At 42.8% G+C, this 20,896-nt stretch overlaps 1 protein-coding gene across 7 annotated transcripts in view; it reads right to left on the bottom strand.

Moving 5' to 3' along the window:
• Positions 1–20,896, bottom strand: part of LOC125459733 (putative phosphoenolpyruvate synthase) — a 160,786-nt gene that overhangs the window by 116,867 nt on the left and 23,023 nt on the right. For all 7 annotated transcript variants that reach the window (XM_059651757.1, XM_059651755.1, XM_059651753.1 and 4 more), the window contains 3 exons: positions 20,046–20,170; positions 12,583–12,651; positions 3,667–3,780 (listed from right to left, as the gene is read on the bottom strand). In XM_059651757.1, coding sequence (XP_059507740.1) covers positions 3,667–3,780; positions 12,583–12,651; positions 20,046–20,170 — 308 coding nt within the window. The remainder of the gene's footprint in view (positions 1–3,666; positions 3,781–12,582; positions 12,652–20,045; positions 20,171–20,896) is intronic.

The following is a 20,896-nucleotide window of genomic DNA, read 5'->3' as shown; positions in this document are numbered from 1 at the left end:
AGCAATTAGGGTTATGATGTGCGGGTGGGTAAGTGGAGCTGAGTCTCAAAAAGATCAGCCACGATCTTATTAATTGGCAGGGCAGGTTCGAGGGGCCAAATGGCCTACTCCTGCTCCTAGTTCTCATGTTCTTATGTTTTAATCTCAAGTATTGGCTTACGTGTCCAATGTTGTTTTGATCTCTGAATTGATTACAATTGTCTTCTACTTCTTTATTTGTGAATTTGGCTATTAGAAAATGTGATTTAGATTACACATTCATAGAGTCATACAGCACAGAAACAAACCCTTTGGTCCAATTCATCCAAGCCAACCAAACTATTTCCCTGCATTTGGCCCATATCCCACTCCAACGTTTTATTCACATATCTGTCCAAATGTCTTTTAAATGTTGTGACTGTACCTGCATCCACCAGTTCTTCTGGCAGTTCATTCTACATATGAACCACCCTGTGTGAGAAAAAGTTGCCCCTCAGATCCCTTTCAAATCTTTCTCCTCTCACCTTAAAAATATGCCTAATAGTTTTGAACTCCTCTACCCTAGAGAAAAAAATCTTTGCTATTCGCAAAGATTTGCCGGGAATCAAAACAATGGCTGTCGTCTTCTCAACATTTAATTGTGGAATATTTAAGGTCATCTTGGACTGAATGTTGAACATGCAATGTGACAACGAACAGGCCGACAGAGATGGGGTTCATCAGTATACATCATGAACTTGACTTTGTCACTGGATGTATACAAGAAATGAAAGATGATTCAGGAAAACATTAAGCCACAGCCCATTAGGAACCATGGGCATCTCTCCTGAGCAGAGAGAGACAGACATATATTTATGTAGTTTAAGGAACATCATTCCACATCAACTGTGGGACAAGGTATGGAAGAAGATTGTCCATGAGCTGGGACAGAGTATGAAACTGCCTAATCAACATTATTCTACACCATGCTATCCCTCAGGCTATCAACTGTAGGTTAGACAGCCTGTAAGAGGGCTGTCAGGAGGATTTTAGGTTCAAAAATATTTGTGACCACTCTTGCTTATAAGACGGTACTCGTGGAACCAACTAAGCTGAACCAAGTGACCTTACGGCTAATTAAAAAGTGAGCTCCCAGTCCTAATCTGAGCTCTGTTGAAGCTATATTTTCTTTATTCATATGCCCATTGGTGTTTTATTTTGATAATCATGATACTTCACACCTCTTTTCTAACAGTATGCAGGAATGCAGTTAAAACTTAATTTTTTTCAAATCTAGTAAAGTGACATGGGAATTGAATGCCATGTATAGTTTCCAAAGAAATACAGATATCAGCAGTAACTAATACGAAGTGCTGTAACATCCTTCTGAAGTATCCAATATAACTGTGAATCAACCATAAAAATCTATGGCATTCAGCTTTGTTTACAGATAACAACCCATTAATTTCCAAGGCTTCAGTTCAATCACATTGTGGAGTTGGAGGCATCATGCAATGTTAACAGTTTGGTAGTCTGTCTCAACAGGATATCCAGTGACTCTTGTACCCTTCCCAGCTGATTCCCTTGCTCCATCTCAACATTAATAATTTAGAATGGTGGTTAAATAGAAAACTTGACAGCTAGTTCTTCCCCTTTCTCCTTCAATTCTCCTTCAAATGCCCATTATTTGTTTGGGGAAGAAATACAATTAATATCAAAAATGTTCAAGAAACATCAAGTTCTGTATTAATGACTATTAATCTTACAGATAAATGTGAAACCATCAGAACAGAAATGTTACTGATAGCTATCTCGAAAGGCACAGAAGAAGCAACTATTACATTTTGGTGACAGATAGTTGAACTGCCGATGCTGGAGAGTGAGATAACGCAGTGTGGAGCTGGAGGTACACAGCAGGCCAGGCAGCACCAGAGGAGTGGGAAAGCTGACATTTCGGGTCGGGTCCCTTCTTCAGAAGACCCTTCCTGGCCTGCTGTTTTCTTCCAGCTCCACACTCTGTTATTACATTTTGGTATCTTGACTGATTCTGTTGATAAGGTAAAATAAACATTGTTATTCATGACTGTGATATATGTAAGAAAAGAAAAATTCATTAAGCCAGAAGATGTCCAAAAATCAACAGCAGCAGAACGAGCCTTTGGTAGACATGCTAGACCCATCTAGGGTCTAAAAGCTGCAAAACAAAGAAGTCTGAAAGAAGAACGAACAGGGTCTTCGAATAAATTATTGCAACTATACCAAGGTAGGAACAAGTTCAATTAATAGGAATGAAGTGTGCAAAGTGTTAAAATTCAGGCAAATTAGTTACTTCACTCATTTGCCTTTCCAATGTACATCTGCTGCTGAGACAAGATTTCAGGGACAGAACTGTTTAATTATGTAAAAATATCCCCCAAATTTCATAATGAATCCTTTAGCTTTTGGAATTTGCTATTTCATTATATTCCAAGTGTTGCTACAAGACTAGCAATTGTTAATTGCTCTTGAAAATTAGAGAACCCCTGCAGTGTGGAAGCAGTCCATTGGCATCCAATCCAGAACCACCATCTGTCCTATCCTGGATTTCCCATGGTTGATCCACCAGGCCTGCACATCCCTGGACACCGTGGGCAGTTGGCATGGCCAGTCAACCTGGCCAGCGCATCTGTGGACTGTGGGAAGAAACCAGGGCGCCTGGAGGAGACCCACACCCAGCCAGGGAAATCATGCAAACACAACACAGTCACCTGAGGATGGAATCAAACCGGGGTCCCTGGTGCTTGTGAGGCAGCAGTGCTAACCACTGAGCCACCGTTCCACTATCTTCAATTGCTGCAGCTAATGTGATGTAAATACACCCACAATCCTGTTTGGGAGTTCCAGGGTTCTGATGATGCAACAGGGAAGGAACAGTGACACAATTCCAAGTCAAGGTAGTGCCATAACTAACTGAAATGACATCAATATTAAAGAATTAATTGGTTAAATTGTCAGATTATACGGTCACAAATAACCTCAATGTGAAGGTAGCCCAGGTTCAAGATCATTTGCATAGCTGTCAGGAAGTGGAATGAGTTGTTCCTTTCTGGAAGGAAGAGCAAATTTAATGGATGTTCCATCAGTGAATAGTGCTGCCATGAAGCCTCTGACAATCTTACTTTTTCTTCACAAAAATAGTTGGTATCTCACTCTTGCACTTGACTTACTCAAAGAGGCAACAAATTTCAGCAACACATCTCTGATGCCTAGCAAATGAGCAAGTAACATCTTATATTAAAAAATGTAAAAAAAAAAATCACTTATTGACCAACAACCACTCTTATTTTGAAGTATAAAATCATAAGGGGCATGGATTGGATGAATAGCCAAGGTGCTTTTTCAAGGATGGGGAAGTCCAAAACTAGATAGCATAGGTTCAAGGTGACAGCGGATAGATTTTAAAGGGAGCTGAGGGGCATGCATTTCACGCAGAAGGTGGTGTGTATTAAATGAGCAGGCTGAGGAAGTGGTGGAAGCTGGTACATTACAACATTTAAATGGCGTCTACATGAATATATGAACAAGGAGAGTTTAGAGGGATATGGGCCAAATACTGGCAAATGGGATTAGATTAATTTAGGATATCTGGTCGACATGAACTCGTTGGACTGAAGGGTCTACTTACATGCTGCACATCTCCACAACTCAAAAAAAAACGGTTCTACTTACTTTTTCAGCTTGTCAAGGAAAGCTCTACTCCATGTCTCCTGAGCAATGCCTTGAGCAATTGCACTCGCATGAATATCAGTGTCAAAGTCAAACACAGAGGAAAAGGCCGTCCAGCTGAGGAGAGAAGGAAACAAAGAAAGGACAATTTGGTCACCTATGCTGGAATGATAGGAATATTTGCTTTCACAGATTTATGGACCTCTACAAGCACTTAGATAGAGAACTAGACAGTTTGTTTCAGCTGTAACAAGCTTACTGGTAAACAAGAAGTCACGCATTCAAACTATATTCCAGGACTTGAGGACAAAGTCAAGACTGGTACTGAGTGACAGATGTGCTTTTGGTTGATCAGTCATTTAGATGATGATTTAAACACAGACTCATTTGACAGTTCCAGTGGTTTGCAGACACTAAAAAGCAGAAGGATCTCTTTATTCTGACTGATATTCTGCCCTCAGCTACCAGCCAAAAAAAATTCCTCTCACGGTCTCATGGGGTCAACATACAAAATAACTGGTACTTCTAAAAGATGCAGTAAGTGTTTAACAGAGCTTAACAGGCAGAGAAAATTAAACATGACATGGTTCTTGTTAAGATGGCTTAAGTCAATTCAGAGGATTTTACAAGACACAGGAACATACGATATTTCTGTTTAATAGCACAGAGATTTATTTGATTTTAGTTGCTACGCTGTCCTCACAAAAGGTTACCACTTGCCACCAGACGCAGTCACAGCTGCACCCTTAGAATACATCAACTCCACGTATCTCCTTGCTGGCACTACAACTCAACTCCATGAGGTACTACAAAATGCAATGAGTCCAACTCCCTCAATGTTCAGTCGTAAATGTAGCTATGTACACTGAACATACAGCTCAATTTCCATTGTTTCAGCAGCAGTCACATTGATTTAATTCTACATCGATCTGCGATGCTATCTGCCTTCAAGCTTCATCAACAAACCAAAGGGTGACTCAGGGTTGATAAGGGTTACCTGCTGAAGAGATGGCTCAACCCCTATATATCTGAGCAGCACAGTCACAAGGAAGTTGATATTGCTACAGGAGATGTGCTCTGACGGATCTTGGCATGTTGATGATATTTCTGCTACTTCAGTTATTCCACGGGAGCCATGCAGGGTTTGGCGGCACTGTCTCAAAGTTCTTGTTGGTCTGTTACTGATTGCACAACTTCACTATGCAAAGGGGATAGCCCTTGCCACCAGTTACATGGTGAGCAATTGAAAAGGCGAAGCGGGAGACTTGCGAGTGCTACTCGGCTGGCTTTAAACTAGTAAAATGGGGCTGGACCTAAAGAGGTAGTGAGAAAATGGTAAATCTGAGGGTGGTACAGTTGAGAAGAGGAGCACGTCAAATAGTCAAGGCAGGTGAGAGCAATGCCGAGAACAAGGTAAAATTTATAAATTTAACTGTATTTATTTCAATGCGAGAGGCCTAACAGATAAGGCAGGCGAGCTCAGGGCATGATTGGGAACATGGAACGCGAATATCATAGCTATTGCAGAGATGTCATTCAGGCACGAGCTGGCAGCTTAATGTTCCAGGAAATTAATGCTACAGGACAGATGGAAAGCCGGGTGGGGGGGGGGAAACAAGAGAGAAGGGGGAGTGGTGTTTTAGATTAGGGATAACATTACAGCTGTAATTTGGCAGGATATTCTTGGGAGTACATCCAGTGAAGTTATTTGGACGGAACTGAGAAAATGAAAGGGAAGATCATCTTACTGGGCTTGTACTAACTGGCCCCCACCCCCAAATGTCAGTAAGAAATTGAGAAGCAAACTTGTATGCAAATCTCAGTTATCTGTACAAATGATAGGCTGCAATGATACAGGATTTTAACTTTACAAACATAGACTAGGACTGCCATAGTGTCAAATGTTTAGATGGAGAGGAATTTGTTACGGGAGCACAAGACAATTTTCTTATTTAGTATGTGGTTGTATCTACTGGAGAAGGAAATAAGGCAGGACAAGTGATTGAGGTGTCAGTGGGGGAGCACTTTTGGGCCAGTGATCATAATTCTATTAGTTTAAAAATTGTTATGGAGAAGTATAGACTTGATCTAAAAGTTAAAGTTCTAAATTGGAGTAAGGCCAATTTTGATGGTGATGGGAAACAACTTTCAAAAGTTGATTGGGAGAGGTTATTTGCAGGCAAAGGGACAGTTAGAAAGTGAAAGGCCTTCAAAAATGAGATAATGAGAGTCCAAAGACCATACCTTCCTGTTAGCGTAAAATGCAATGCTGGTAGGTGTAGTATATGCTGCATGACGAGAGAAATTGAGGTTCAGGTCAAGAAAAATGAGGCAAAAGCAGGTGTAGACAGCAGGGATCGAGTGAATCCCTCCAGGAGTATAAGGACAGTAGGAGTATACTCAAGAGGGAAATCAGGATGGGAAAAAGGATGCGTGAGAGCGCTTTGGGAAATATGGTTAAAGTGAATCCAAAGAGATTCTACAAGTACATTAATGGGAAAAGAGTAAGTAGGGAGAGAATATGGATCCTTAAAGATCAACAAGGCTGTCTATGTGTGGAACCACAAGAAATGCGTGAGATATTAAGTGTCATTGTTGCACAGTATCCGCAACCACAGAGCTAGGCTCTTGGCCGGAACATGCTCAATGAAGGGATGCCCCAGCGTAGGCATTGTATGCTTCCAAAGAGTCACGGCAGGCCACCTCTCCAACAAGAGGGCTGGCAGTTCTGATGAAGCTGGACAATGCTCAGGTTACATATCATCAAAGGGAGCTTTCTGCTTTGTGGGGCCCTCACTGTAAAGGAAGGCAAGTCAAGACAACCAAGCAATCCCCAACATTTTCTTTTGACAGCGATGCCCTCCTGCAGTAACAGCAAGTGACAGAGGGTGGTCATTTCCATCTGCGGCTTCCTTTGTGGACCCTCCCATTTCAATGTGCTGTCTACAGGTTGAGGCTATGTCTGTGCTGAATGGCTGCCAACTTGGTAACAGACCACTCTGCCATAGACAAAATGCTGGTCGCTCATGAAAGTGGTCCTAAATAGGGCTTTTAATTGGCATAATTGGCCTGTGCTTCAAGTCATGATGTGGTTGAGCTATTATCCTAACATGGGTGCTCCCAGCATCTTATCGATACCCCCAAGCCTACTTCCCTTCCCACCACTTCGAGACTGGTAAAATCTCAGCCACGAGTATTAACTGCACGTCTTCTGGGTCTACTGCCTTCTGTGTCTGTCTCTGGTGGGTATCCAGTTCTTATTTCCTCCTTTGCACCTCCTCAACCATGACCTCATGAACCTCCACCATTGCAACATATATATTAGAGCACACTTTTGCCTAACTCCCCACCCCGATCTAGTTGTGCCATTATTCGGTGTTTTTCTACATCGGAGTGAGTCGTACAAAGATCTCTGCAACTGTCCCATCCACAATGTATCTCCACTTTAAAAGGTGCAGACTGGGTTTAAATTGTGTTTATTCCTTCATGGGATATCAGCGTCACTAGCGTGGCCAGCATTTGTTGCCCATACCTAACTGCTATTCATCAGAAAGGGTCTAGGCCCAAAACGTCAGCCTTCCTGCCCCTATGATGTTGCTTGGCCTGCTGTATTCACCCAGCTCCACACCTTGTTATCTCGGATTCTCCAGCATCTGCAGTTCCCACTATCTCTGCTCTTCAACTGAGTGGCTTGCTTGGCTATTTTAGAGGGTAATTAAGAGTCAACTACATTGCTGTGGGTTTGGAGTCAGATGTCAGCCAGGCCAGTAAAGATGGCAGATTTCCTTTCACACAGAGCATGAGAGAATCCTATCTTTGACATATGTTAGCCTCTTACAACTTTTGTAGCCCTCCTGAATATGTAACTTCTCAACAATCTGGCCATGTTGGCTGCATGTAATAATCATTCTAATGGACAGGCTGCATGAAGTTGGTGTTTTTCCTTCTATTTGTCCATCACCAACCTTGTTTATGAGAGCGAGGCAATTTAGACTCTAATGTTTTCTTTTGTCTTATGCAATCAATTCCCCATTCAGATAAGGAGAACCTCAATCTGTGCCATTCCTTTTGTTGGCCAGTTGAGTGAGTTTTAACTTCCATTACCTTAGAATGGAATAAACATGCTAAGTTCCAAAAACATTCCATTTGTGCAGATTCCCACTGTGTGGTTTGGGAGGGTTCGTAAAAATTGGCAGCTATTTTTTCCATAACTTTTGAAACTATTTGATATTATGACATAAAGTAATACACAGCATAATGTTCTGTGGTTAGGCTTTGTTGTTTCCTTTCTCTGCAAGCATATTTCACAGAAATCTCCAAAGCCAGTGCAGCTTTCTTTGTCTCTCGCCACTTCTTTCCTGCCAGTTTCTGCATCCTCCTTTCATTTAAAAAGAAAGGTATAAGAAGAATTCAACACAGAATTCACAGTCACATGTTGCAACCAGCATTAGTAAATTGAGGAAAAATGATCTTTAATAACGTGTCAGAGTTTTGATTTGAAAGGTAACACTGAGGATTGTGTTGTACTTGGTCTTCTAAGTGGCCTTTTACACAGTGCCACAACATCTGAGAAAATTTAGAGTTTATGGAATAAAACAGACAGTACATAAAAGAGACAATAACATGCATGCAATAATGGCTGAGAGAAAGGAAACAGGCAGTAATGGTCAAGGGATATTTTTGGAGCTGGAGGATCAGTATTGGGAGCCTTGTTTTCCCTGATACAAAGAAGACAATTTCAAAGTTGGTAGATGGTACAAAACTTGGGTATTTGTGAGGAGGGTGGTGCAGAATTTCAAAAGGCCATTGACAAGTTCCTGGAATAGACAAACTGGTGACAGATGAAATTCAATGTGGAAACATGTGAGGTGACATACTTTGTCAGGAAAAACATGGAGAATAAATGGGACTGTTTAGAGTATTTGCAGAAACAAGAAGATAGGGCAAAGAATACAAGAGGAAAGAGGTTATGTGGAACTTACAGAAAAAATTAGTCATGTAAAATTAGTTATGTAAAATTCTGGGTGCTACACTGCGGAAAGGATGCAAATAAATTGGAGGTTTACCAATTTGGTTTCAGGGATGAGTAGCTTCAGTTATGAAGACTGACTGGTGAAGTTGGATAATAAAATGTGAGGCTGGATGAACACAGCAGGCCAAGCAGCATCTCAGGAGCACAAAAGCTGATGTTTCGGGCCTAGACCCTTCATCAGAAAGGGGGATGGGGTGAGGGTTCTGGAATAAATAGGGAGAGAGGGGGACGCGGACTGAAGATGGAGAGAAAAGAAGATAGGTGGAGAGGAGAGTATAGGTGGGGAGGTAGGGAGGGGATAGGTCAGTCCAGGGAAGACGGACAGGTCGAGGAGGTGGGATGAGGTTAGTAGGTAGGAGATGGAGGTGCGGCTTGGGGTGGGAGGAAGGGATGGGTGAGAGGAAGAACAGGTTAGGGAGGCAGAGACAGGTTGGACTGGTTTTGGGATGCAGTGGGTGGAGGGGTTGAGCTGGGCTGGTTGTGTAGTGCAGTGGGTCGAGGGGACAAACTGGGCTGGTTTTGGGATGCGGTGGGGGAAGGGGAGATTTTGAAGCTGGTAAAGTCCACATTGATACCATTGGGCTTCAGGGTTCCCAAGCGGAATATGAGTTGCTGTTCCTGCAACCTTCGGGTGGCATCATTGTGGCAGTGCAGGAGGCCCATGATGGACATGTCATCTAAAGAATGGGAGGGGGAGTGGAAATGGTTTGCAACTGGGAGGTGCAGTTGTTTATTGCGAACCGAGCGGAGGTGTTCTGCAAAGCGGTCCCCAAGCCTCCGCTTGGTTTCCCCAATGTAGAGGAAGCCACACCAGGTACAGTGGATGCAGTATACCACATTGGCAGATGTGCAGGTGAACCTCTGCTTAATGTGGAAAGTCATCTTAGGGCCTGGGATAGGGGTGAGGGAGGAGGCGTGGGGGCAAGTGTAGCATTTCCTGCGGTTGCAGGGGAAGGTGCCGGGTGTGGTGGGGTTGGAGGGCAGTGTGGAGCGAACAAGGGAGTTACGGAGAGAGTGGTCTCTCCGGAAAGCAGACAGGGGTGGGGATGGAAAAATGTCTTGGGTGGTGGGGTCGAATTGTAGATGGCGGAAGTGTCGGAGGATGATGCGTTGGATCCGGAGGTTGGTGGGGTGGTGTATGAGAACGAGGGGGATCCTTTTTGGGCGGTTGTGGTGAATTGTTTTTTCCCAAACAGGAGAAGAATAAGAGGAAATTATTCGAAGTTTACAAAATCATGGAGAGTCTGAATCGAGTAGAAACTGTTTCAGTTGTAAAAGGACCAAGAATAAGAAGGCACAGATTTAAAGTAATTTGCAAAATAATCAAAGTGATTTGAAAAAACCCTGCAAGTCTGGAATGCACTGCCTGCAAGTGTGTTGGACAGAGATTCAATCAAGGGATTCACGAAAGCTTTAGGTAATTATCTGGACAAAAACAACATGCAGGGTTACCAGGAAAATGGTACTAATTCCTAATTGTCATCAGAGGGACAGTGCAAACACAGAATCATTGAATACTTACAGTGTGGGAGCAGGCCATTTGGCCCAAGGAGTCCACACCAACCCTCGAAAGAACATCCCGACCACACTCACCCATGGCCCTATTCCTGTAACCCTCCAATTTCCATGGCTAACCTACCCAGCCTGCACATCCCTGAATACTCTGGGACATGATCAGCGAAACAGTCTCCTTCAACACAATAATAACGTTGTGATTCTTTAATAAGGCCTGCAACTACAAACAAGTCATTTTAACCTCAAGTGGTGGGGAGAATTTTAAGAATGGCCTATCTGTGGCTACATTAACAACCCAATAGTTAATTAAGGAAAGCCAGTGTGAATTGCTTTTGGTTGTGTTTCACCAACTTGATTGAGATTTTTCTTAAGGCGACTGAGTGCGCTGATGAGGATTACACTGCAGTTGTGATGATACATGTCCAAATTACATCTTACAAAGTGCCACTTACAAAATTAAAGTCCATGTAATAAAAAGGAGAGCAGCAAGAGGATATAAAGTTGGCTGATTGAGAGGAAACAGGGAGTAGGATGGTTAACTTTGTACTGGAGCACTATATATAGTTGGGTTCCTCAGAGTTCTGTACTGCTTTCCTGATATATATTAATGACTTAGATGTGGATGTACAGGGCTCAATTTCAAAATTTGCAGGTGATACAGAATTTGGGAACTGTTGTAATCTGGGATAAACATCAAGGTGACATGGACAGGCTGACCGAATGGAAAGATACGGCAGCATAGTGGCACTGCTGCCTCACAGCTCCAGAGACCCGGGTTCAATTCCACCATTGGGTGACTGACTGTGTGAAGTTTGCACATTCACCCCGTGTCTGCGTGGATTTCATCCTGGTGTTCTGCTTTCCTCCCATAGTCCAAAGAAGTGTAGGCTAGGTGGATTGGCCGTGCTAAATTGTCCATAATGTTCGGGATGTGTAGATTAGGCGAGTTATAGCTGGATGGATCTGGGTGGGGTGATCTGAAGGTTGGTGTGGACTTGTTGAGCAGTACAAGGCTAAGAGGGTACAGGAGCAGTTGGAACCTATGGGTAGATATGCACAACTAATAATGGTTATGATGCAGGTTGAGAAATTGATCACACTCACTCCTCACTGTCAGCTGATTCACTACTTGCCACTCACTTGCAAAGTTAGCCCTAGACCCAATTTTTTTGGAATTCTGCATTTATAAATAGAAACGAAGAATACAAAAGCCATCAGTTTATGGCAATAAAATCAAAATATTGTGTTTGGCAGAGATATGAAATAAAACCAAAGTGCTGGAAAAACTCAGCAAATCTTGCAGCAATGCCAGACGGAAACAGAGTTAACATTTCGAATCAAGTATGGCTGTCTATTAAAATTCTGGAGTTTACGATGAATCTTTATGAAATAACAAGTCAACCTCAATTGGTACAGTTTGTCTAATTTTGGGCATGACAATGAGGATACTGCAAACATTTATGAGAACTTTGCCAGGAATCACGAACTTCAGTTCAGTGGATGATTTGAAGAAACAGGGGTTGCCCTTCTTAGAGAGAAGGTAGAGAGGAGATTTGCTAGTTGTGCTCAAAATCATGACAGTTATGGAGACGGAGATGGAGAAACTGTTCCCATTGTACAAGGCTGGAGAATGGACAACACTGATTTACACTGAATTGTAAAACATCTGAATGTTACATGAGGAAAAACCTTTTTACATATCATTAAGATCTGGAGTACACTGAGTGTATGTTGCTAGCAAATTTAATTGTGGCATTTAAAATTATCTGAATAGCAGAGTTTTGCAGGACTATGGGGGAATGGAAAGAGATAGGGACTGGAGCAGCTACTCTTGCAGAGAGAAAGTGCTGAAAAGGCAGACAAACATGGTCTCCTTCTGGCTGTAATTATTTTATGCTTCTGTTCCAAAATTTCACGAAAAGATGTTGATTTATTTCCATGGGTTTGTTTGATGGCCATTAATCTGATTCCAAAAGAGGGACTCTCCATGCTATTAATTACTCAATTTAATGTTGGCTGTTCTTGTGCAGAGTTTCGGCATGCACTAGTTGTACTTACTCAAAGGCTGTGATGCAAACATTTCCATTTTGAATCATTTATTAGTAATTAGCAACAATTTGCCTGCTTTTCCCTCTGTCACCCACCAGTTCTCTAGCAATTGCACCTCTGGATTAGTTAATGCACACCAAGAGTCAAATCTGAAAATTTTTGAACCAGGATTTTTCAACTACCTGCTGTATAAATTCAAAGAGATTACAGGAGACACTGCAAACATTTCATTGGACTCAAGACCTGTACTGCACACCTCTAAGTCATTTTATAAATGTCAAATGTCTTTCAAGCCATCCTGTCTGTTAAATTCCACAACTTACGTAAAAGTAAACTTGACGTACAGAAGTTCCCCTTCGTCTTCAGTCCATTTATTTTTGTATGGTCCCCTTCTAAATAACGGAAATATAAAATCAGGTAAGTAAAATTTAAACAGTGCTTGTGCTTTATAACAAAACAGAAATTGCTGCAGAAACTCAGCAGGTCAAGCAAAAGCTATGGAGAAGAAACCAACTTTTTTTTTTCAAGTCCAGTGACCCTTCTTTGGAAATTGTTACTTTATTTCAAAAATATACTTCATTCATAGAAGGAAATTTTTATGTACAGACACAGTTAATGACGCCATTCAGATCTATACTGTCTTTACTTAAGAGGAAGAAACAAACAATAGGGTTTAGCTTTCTCTATATTTACAGTTACAATCTCCACATTTAGCTGAGGCATCATGGAGAGTCCGTTTACTGAATAGGCCCCCGTTATACTTTGGCAGTAGGACCTTATACAGTGGTCTTTCCCCACGGCGCCTTGACAGCAGCTGCCGCAAGATTTAATGCGTCCCTCAGCATGTTGTTGTGGACCTTGGAATGTGCCAGTCTGCAACACTCAGTCAGGGACAACTGCAGGACCAGCGAGTTTCAGGCAGATCAAAGAGTGTCTTTTTACCGAGTTGATGGTCATCCAGGCGCAGTTGATGTTTGTCTCAGTGTGACTCCCAGGGAACAGACCGTAGAGTGCTGAGCCCGGCATCACGGAGCTGCTCAAGATGAACCTCGACAAAAATCACTGCACTTCTCTCCAGACTTCCTTTGCATAGGCGCATCCCAGGCAGAGCTGTGTGACAATCTTGTCCCATCCATGGCCACTTTGAGGGCAGCATGCGATGGCATGGAGCATGCTTTAAGTATCCCACAGGCAGAGCCGTCCTCATCACCAGCCAAACGACGTCCTGGTGTTCATTGGAAAGTTTGGCTCCTGGGCCATGCGAAGTTGGCCATTAGTACATACAGGCAGTGGAGGGCTACATTTGGGTCTGGGTGTCCTTGAAGACAGAGCACACTGTGTCCATCAATACTCTCAATGCTTTTGAAAGACCACAGAGGGTCAGGATGCCTTGTCTCCCCTTCCAACTCCATTTTGATTTCATCCCCTCTCAATCTACCTCACTTTTACTGGACTGTATTGCTTTTGCCAACCATTGCAAGTAACTGAAACACTCCTATGATTTAGTGGTGGTGGATAATGGATTAAAAAGTACCACAGGCAGCTTGGTGGTGGGAAAATAAAGCAGCTGTTGAGTTGCGTGTGATAGCACTTCCAGAATTAAAAATATAAAGAGGAAAGGAAGGGCTCTTGTGCGCAATGACAGTATCCCTGCCTCTGGGCCAGGAAGCCTAGGGTCAAGTCCCACTTGCAACGGTAGATGCATATTAACATCTCTGAACAGGCTGATTATTTCAAACAATACAAAACTCCCTGCAAGCATTGTTTCGAAATGTATCATGAAGCATGTAAATTAATCCTCTGGTGTAATGAAAGCCTTTTAGACTTTGCATGTTTGTTAGCTGTCACAAATTATTTCAGTTTAGATTAATTATTGAATTATTTCTCCTGGTTCTGAGTCCAATTGGACAAATTTTTGGAGCTTTCGTTGGAGGTTTCCTATACTTGATTCTTGCGCATGTTCAAATATTTTTCAGTTGATTACAGTGCAGATTCTATTCATAATTGGGACTTTCATCTGTTTGCAATCCCAAATGGTACGTTTAACGTTGTATTTAAGTAGACATCACAATGTTGATTCTTCTGCAGCAAACCAAATTGTGGGCATCAAATTCTCTACACAACAGTCTTGTAAAACAATGGGTACTATAAATTCAAAGTGCTTCCTGAAGGCAATGAATGTCCGTGGGTCAGCAACATATGACAATCCACACACTCTTTCTCAATAGTTGACCAATTTAACTCCCTATCACACTTATAAACACTTTGCAATTTGAAAGCCTTTCAGTCACATCCAAATGAAATAACAATATATGTCAGAAACATATTAATTTATTCAAATGTTGATTTTGATTTGATTTGTTGTCACATGTACCTAAGTACAGTGAAAAGCTTTGTTTTCAAGCAGTACAGGTAGATCATAGTAAGCAAGGTCATACAGCTCATAGGGTGTTTGGCCAGAGTGAGGCATACAGGTTACACTGCACAAGAGGTGTGTGAAGCAAAATCTGTACATACTTCATCTAACTTAGTGTGATATCATAATGACTGAGCACATTGTGTAATCACATGCAAATCTATAACACTCTACTAAGAAGGACAGCAGGGCAAGTAACCCAGATGATTCCATTTATCAGAAATCTCAAGGCACAGGAAATACCAAATAAGTCGAGGTTATTTACTTTCAGAGGAATTGGAGGAGACACATGCTTACTTATTTGTGGACCACAAAACTGAACCAAGTGAATTGTTCAGTGCAGTAAGTGGTTTAAATAGCAGAGGAACAATTAGGGAATTAAGAGTCAGACCGAAAACCAGACAAAATACTTATACATGTGATAATGGGAACTGCAGATGCTGGAGAATCCAAGATAATAAAATGTGAGGCTGGATGAACACAGCAGGCCAAGCAGCATCTCAGGAGCACAAAAGCTGATGTTTTGGGCCGAGACTCTTCATCAGAGGGGATGATGAAGGGTCTCGGCCCGAAACGTCAGCTTTTGTGCTCCTGAGATGCTCCTGGGCCTGCTGTGTTCATCCAGCCTCACAAAATACTTATACATGTTAAGATAAACTTGTGAACAATCCATGAAATCCAAGAGGCAATTAAATTGAAAACAAACCGAAAGACGTCTTTCACAGATTCAGAGGATAGCTCGTGTTGAAGACCATTTGGTCCATCATGCCTGCACAAGATCTACTATCAGGTGTCAATCACCTGCTCTTTCCTCGTTTGCCTGCCCATCATTTGTGGCAAAGAAGGGAAGGGGGCAGAATAGAAAAGTACACGTGGTAGGGGACTCGATAGTTAGGGGTATCGACAGGAGATTTTGTGGTCAAGATCGGGATTCCCGGAAGGTATGTTGCCTCCCTGGTGCCAGGGTCCGGGACGTCTCCGATCGGGTGTATAAGGTTCTAAAAGGGGAGGGCGAACAGCCAGAAATCGTGTTACATATTGGCACAAATGATATAGCCAGAAATAGGATTGAGGATATAAAAAGTGATTTCAGGGAGTTAGGATGGAAGCTGCAGAGCAGGACGAACAGAGTAGTGTTCTCTGGTTTACTACCGGTGCCACGAGATAGCGAGGTGAGGAACAGGGAGCGGGCGCAGCTGAACACGTGGCTACGCAGCTGGTGTAGGAGGGAGGGCTTCAGATATGTAGATAATTGGGATGCCTTCTGGGGAAGGTGGGACCTGTACAAGAAGGACGGGTTGCATCTGAACTGGAAGGGGACCAATGTCCTGGGTGGAAGGTTTGCTCGAGTAGTTCGAGAGGGTTTAAACTAGTATGGCAGCGGGGTGGGAACCTGAGCTGTATACCAGAGGTGAGCATTGATGCAGGTGAGGCAGTAGCAAGAGGTAGACCAGCTAGTGGGAAGGATTTTCCTGGGAAGGAACCATGGGATCGGTTAAAGTGTGTTTGCTTTAATGCAAGGAATATCAGGAATAAAAGTGATGAACTTAGAGCATGGATCAGTACCTGGTGCTATGATGTTGTGGCCATATCAGAGACATGGGTTTCTCATGGGCAGGAATGGTTGCTGGATGTTCCAGGGTTTAGAACATTTAAAAAGAATAGGGAGGGGGGAAAAAGAGGAGGGGGTGTAGCACTAGTAATCAGAGAGGGTATCACGGCTACAGAAGCTTCCATTGTCGAGGAAGATCTGCCTACTGAGTCAGTATGGGTGGAAATTAGGAACAGCAAGGGAGTAGTCACCTCGTTAGGGGTTTACTACAGGCCCCCCAATAGCAGCAGGGAGATTGAAGAAAGCATAGGTCGACAGATTTTGGAAAAGTGTGGACGCAGTAGGGTTGTTGTAATGGGTGACTTTAACTTTCCTAATATTGATTGGAACCTCCTTCGAGCAGAAGATTTGAATGGAGCTGTTTTTGTAAGGTGTGTTCAGGAGGGTTTCCTAACGCAGTACGTTGACAGGCCGACGAGGGGAGAGGCCATTCTAGACTTGGTGCTCGGAAACGAGCCGGGGCAGGTATCAGATCTTGTGGTGAGAGAGCATTTTGGTGATAGTGACCATAACTGCCTCACATTCTACATAGCTATGGAGAAGGAGAGGATTAGGCAAAATGGGAGGATATTTAATTGGGGAAGAGGAAACTATGATGCGATTAGACATGAGTTAGGAAGCATGGACTGGGAGCAGTTGTTCATTGGTAAGGGAACTATAGACATGTGGAGACTGTTTAAGGAACAGTTGTTGGGAGTGATGAGTAAATATGTCCCTCTGAGACAGGCAAGAAGGGGTAAGATAAAGGAACCTTGGATGACGAGAGCGGTGGAGCTTCTTGTGAAAAGGAAGAAGGTAGCTTACATAAGGTGGAGGAAGCTAGGGTCAAGTTCAGCTAGAGAGGATTACATGCAGGCAAGGAAGGAGCTCAAAAATGGTCTGAGGAGAGCCAGGAGGGGGCACGAGAAAGGCTTGGCAGAAGGAATCCGGGAAAACACAAAGGCATTTTACACTTACGTGAGGAATAAGAGAATGATCAAAGAAAGAGTAGGGCCGATCAGGGATAGCATAGGGAACTTGTGTGTGGAGCCTGAGGAGGTAGGGGAAGCCCTAAATGAGTTTTTTGCTTCTGTCTTTACGAAAGAAACGAACTTTGTAGTGAATGAAACCTTTGAAGAGCAGGTGTGCATGCTGGAATGGATAGAGATACAGGAAGCTGATGTGCTGAAAATTTTGTCAAACATTAAGATTGACAAGTCGCCAGGCCTGGACCAGATTTGTCCTCGGCTGCATTGGGAAGCGAGAAATGCAATTGCTTCGCCACTTGCGAAGATCTTTGCATCCTCGCTCTCCACTGGAGTCGTACCTGAGGACTGGAGAGAGGCAAATGTAATTCCTCTCTTCAAGAAAGGAAATAGGGAAATCCCCGGCAATTATAGACCAGTAAGTCTCACGTCTGTCGTCTGCAAGGTGTTAGAAAGGATTCTGAGGGATAAGATTTATGACCATCGGGAAGAGCATGGCTTGATCAAATACAGTCAACACGGCTTTGTGAGGGGTAGGTCATGCCTTACAAACCTTATCGAGTTTTTTGAGGATGTGACTAGAAAGGTTGATGAGGGTTGAGCTGTGGATGTGGTGTATATGGACTTCAGTAAGGCATTTGATAAGGTTCCCCATGGTAGGCTCATTCAGAAGGTCAGGAGGAATGGGATACAGGGGAACTTAGCTGCTTGGATACAGAATTGGCTGGCCAACAGAAGACAGCGAGTGGTAGTAGAAGGAAAATATTCTGCCTGGAAGTCAGTGGTGAGTGGGGTTCCACAGGGCTCTGTCCTTGGGCCTCTACTGTTTGTAATTTTTATTAATGACTTGGATGAGGGGATTGAAGGATGGGTCAGCAAGTTTGCAGACGACACAAAGGTCGGAGGTGTCGTTGACAGTGTAGAGGGCTGTTGTAGGCTGCAGCGGGACATTGACAGGATGCAGAGATGGGCTGAGAGGTGGCAGATGGAGTTCAACCTGGATAAATGCGAGGTGATGCATTTTGGAAGGTCGAATTTGAAAGCTGAGTACAGGATTAAGGATAGGATTCTTGGCAGTGTGGAGGAACAGAGGGATCTTGGTGTGCAGATACATAGATCCCTTAAAATGGCCACCCAAGTGGACAGGGTTGTTAAGAAAGCATATGGTGTTTTGGCTTTCATTAACAGGGGGATTGAGTTTAAGAGTCGTGAGATCTTGTTGCAGCTCTATAAAACTTTGGTTAGACCGCACTTGGAATACTGCGTCCAGTTCTGGGCGCCCTATTATAGGAAAGATGTGGATGCTTTGGAGAGGGTTCAGAGGAGGTTTACCAGGATGCTGCCTGGACTGGAGGGCTTATCTTTTGAAAAGAGGTTGACTGAGCTCGGTCTCTTTTCATTGGAGAAAAGGAGGAGGAGAGGGGACCTAATTGAGGTATACAAGATAACGAGAGGCATAGATAGAGTTGATAGCCAGAGACTATTTCCCAGGGCTGAAATGGCTATAGTTTTAAGGGTCATAGTTTTAAGCTGGTTGGTGGAAAGTATAGAGGGGATGTCAGAGGCAGGTTCTTTACGCAGAGAGTTGTGAGAGCATGGAATGCGTTGCCAGCAGCAGTTGTGGAAGCAAGGTCATTGGGGTCATTTAAGAGACTGCTGGACATGTATATGGTCACAGAAATTTGAGGGTGCATACATGAGGATCAATGGTCGGCACAACATTGTGGGCTGAAGGGCCTGTTCTGTGCTGTACTGTTCTATGTTCTATGTTCTATCATTACCGAAGGAAAGAAAAAATCTAATACCTTCTGGACTGCCACAATGAATCTGCCTCTACCACTTTTCCCAGTAGTGCCTTCTATATCCTAACACTCTCTGTATGAAAATGTATTTTCTCATTTCATCCTGGCACATTACTTTAAATACATCTGGTGTTACAATTTCTATTTTCTAATATTATCTAATGGAAAAATCTTACAAATTATGTGATCTAGTAAAAGAATTTAAGTGGACAATAAATAAGTGGAAGTGTAATTACCTATGCATAAATTCAAGATGACTAAAGCAATTTAACCAAAGGTTTATTTTAAAAGAAAATGTATTCAATAGAATTTAAGGGATAAGCATCTTTGTCTGGCATGTTAGCCATAAATGGAATCTTTACTGATTGGCAGTGAGGAAGCCGGCACTCCAGTCTTCCTGCATGCTGAAGAGATTTAACCTTCATATCTCTGGGATGGACAGGTTCCCCACCCAGAAGGTGGCCTTTTTGACCAGTTTGGCTTCCTGTTAGGCAGGCAGAAGGTTAGAAGAGACTGCAGCATCCATAACATCCAAGCTCCAACCCTGGATGAAGAAAGTGTCTATTCCTGATTCCCACTTCTGCAGTAATTGACTGTTGTGGAGAATTCCTCTCCCTCCTGGTCCATGAATGCAGTGTGAGAATATCCGGGTCTCTGTGAATTTAAGCCTGAAAAGCAGCTCACTTTAACACAGTTAAAATTCCAACTCTCCTCCTGGGAGGAGAGTGGCTGCCTCACCGCCAAAACAAGCCAAAACTTACCAGGTTGAACACAGATTCCTGATGCACTTGAAACAGCTGCTTACTTAATAAGCACACCCTTTTGCCTCTGTTACATTTACTCCATGTTTCCCTGTGTAATATTGTATTAAGCTATGTTAAGGGGTATAGCTTACTGCTGTTGAAGCGAGGACCCATTGGTTTAATGGAGGAAATAAAATTGTACTCTGCTTACGAAATGTCAAACCTTCATTTATGCCTTTATTACTGACCTTAGAAGTCCGCTAAAGGTGATTCGCCATCGCTGATGTGTCTCAAGACACTCCATCTTCACACCCCCTCCACTCCATGAGTTCTCACTGTCCACAGAACTGATGGTATCAGGATGGATTGGATGCTGAAAGGAGCAGTTTTACCAGAATACATCAGCTGACTGTCTTTCCTTTAAATGCTATTTGACTCAACACATATTAATTTCTCTCTTGATGAAGATGTGAACAAATATATTTTAATACATTTCAGTGATCTTGATTATGTATTTCCAATCAAAGCTAGCCGGACATCTTTCTGAAAATTTTGTAGGATTCCTGTTTCTCCGTTGATTATTTATTCACAAAATCTGCACAGGAACAGAAGGCGTGCCTCCCTGCATCGCTCCCACCCACCTCTCTGTCTCTGAATATATTTAGGTAAACTAGCCTTCTTAAAAAATTGTGTTTTGTGTCACCTCATATTTGGTGATCAAACATGCCAAAATATTCTGGACATGAAGGTCTCAAGCTTCGAAGCACGCGCTCTGGTAGTGTATGATGTGCGGAAGGGAGTCGAATGTACAGCAAGCAGTGAGAAAAGAAGGGCAGAAAAATAAAATGATTACATAAAGCTGAGAATTCCCAGCCACCCATAAATAATCCTTATTGATGTTCCCATGATGGGACAGATTATTTACATTTCAACCAATCTCTTACTTACTTCTTCCTTCCCATCAATTTATATCAACCGTAACAAATTCAAATTGCAAAGCTTTAAGATTGCAAATACCCCAGGTCAAATTACATTCTAAAGTGCTTGGTGTACATTGCATTTCTTTCAAATGATGAATTGTAACGCCATAGCTTAAAGT

The sequence above is a fragment of the Stegostoma tigrinum genome, chromosome 16 (genome assembly GCF_030684315.1).
Source record: "Stegostoma tigrinum isolate sSteTig4 chromosome 16, sSteTig4.hap1, whole genome shotgun sequence".
In the NCBI taxonomy this organism is placed as follows: domain Eukaryota; kingdom Metazoa; phylum Chordata; class Chondrichthyes; order Orectolobiformes; family Stegostomatidae; genus Stegostoma; species Stegostoma tigrinum.
This window is presented reverse-complemented; position numbering and strand designations above follow the sequence as displayed.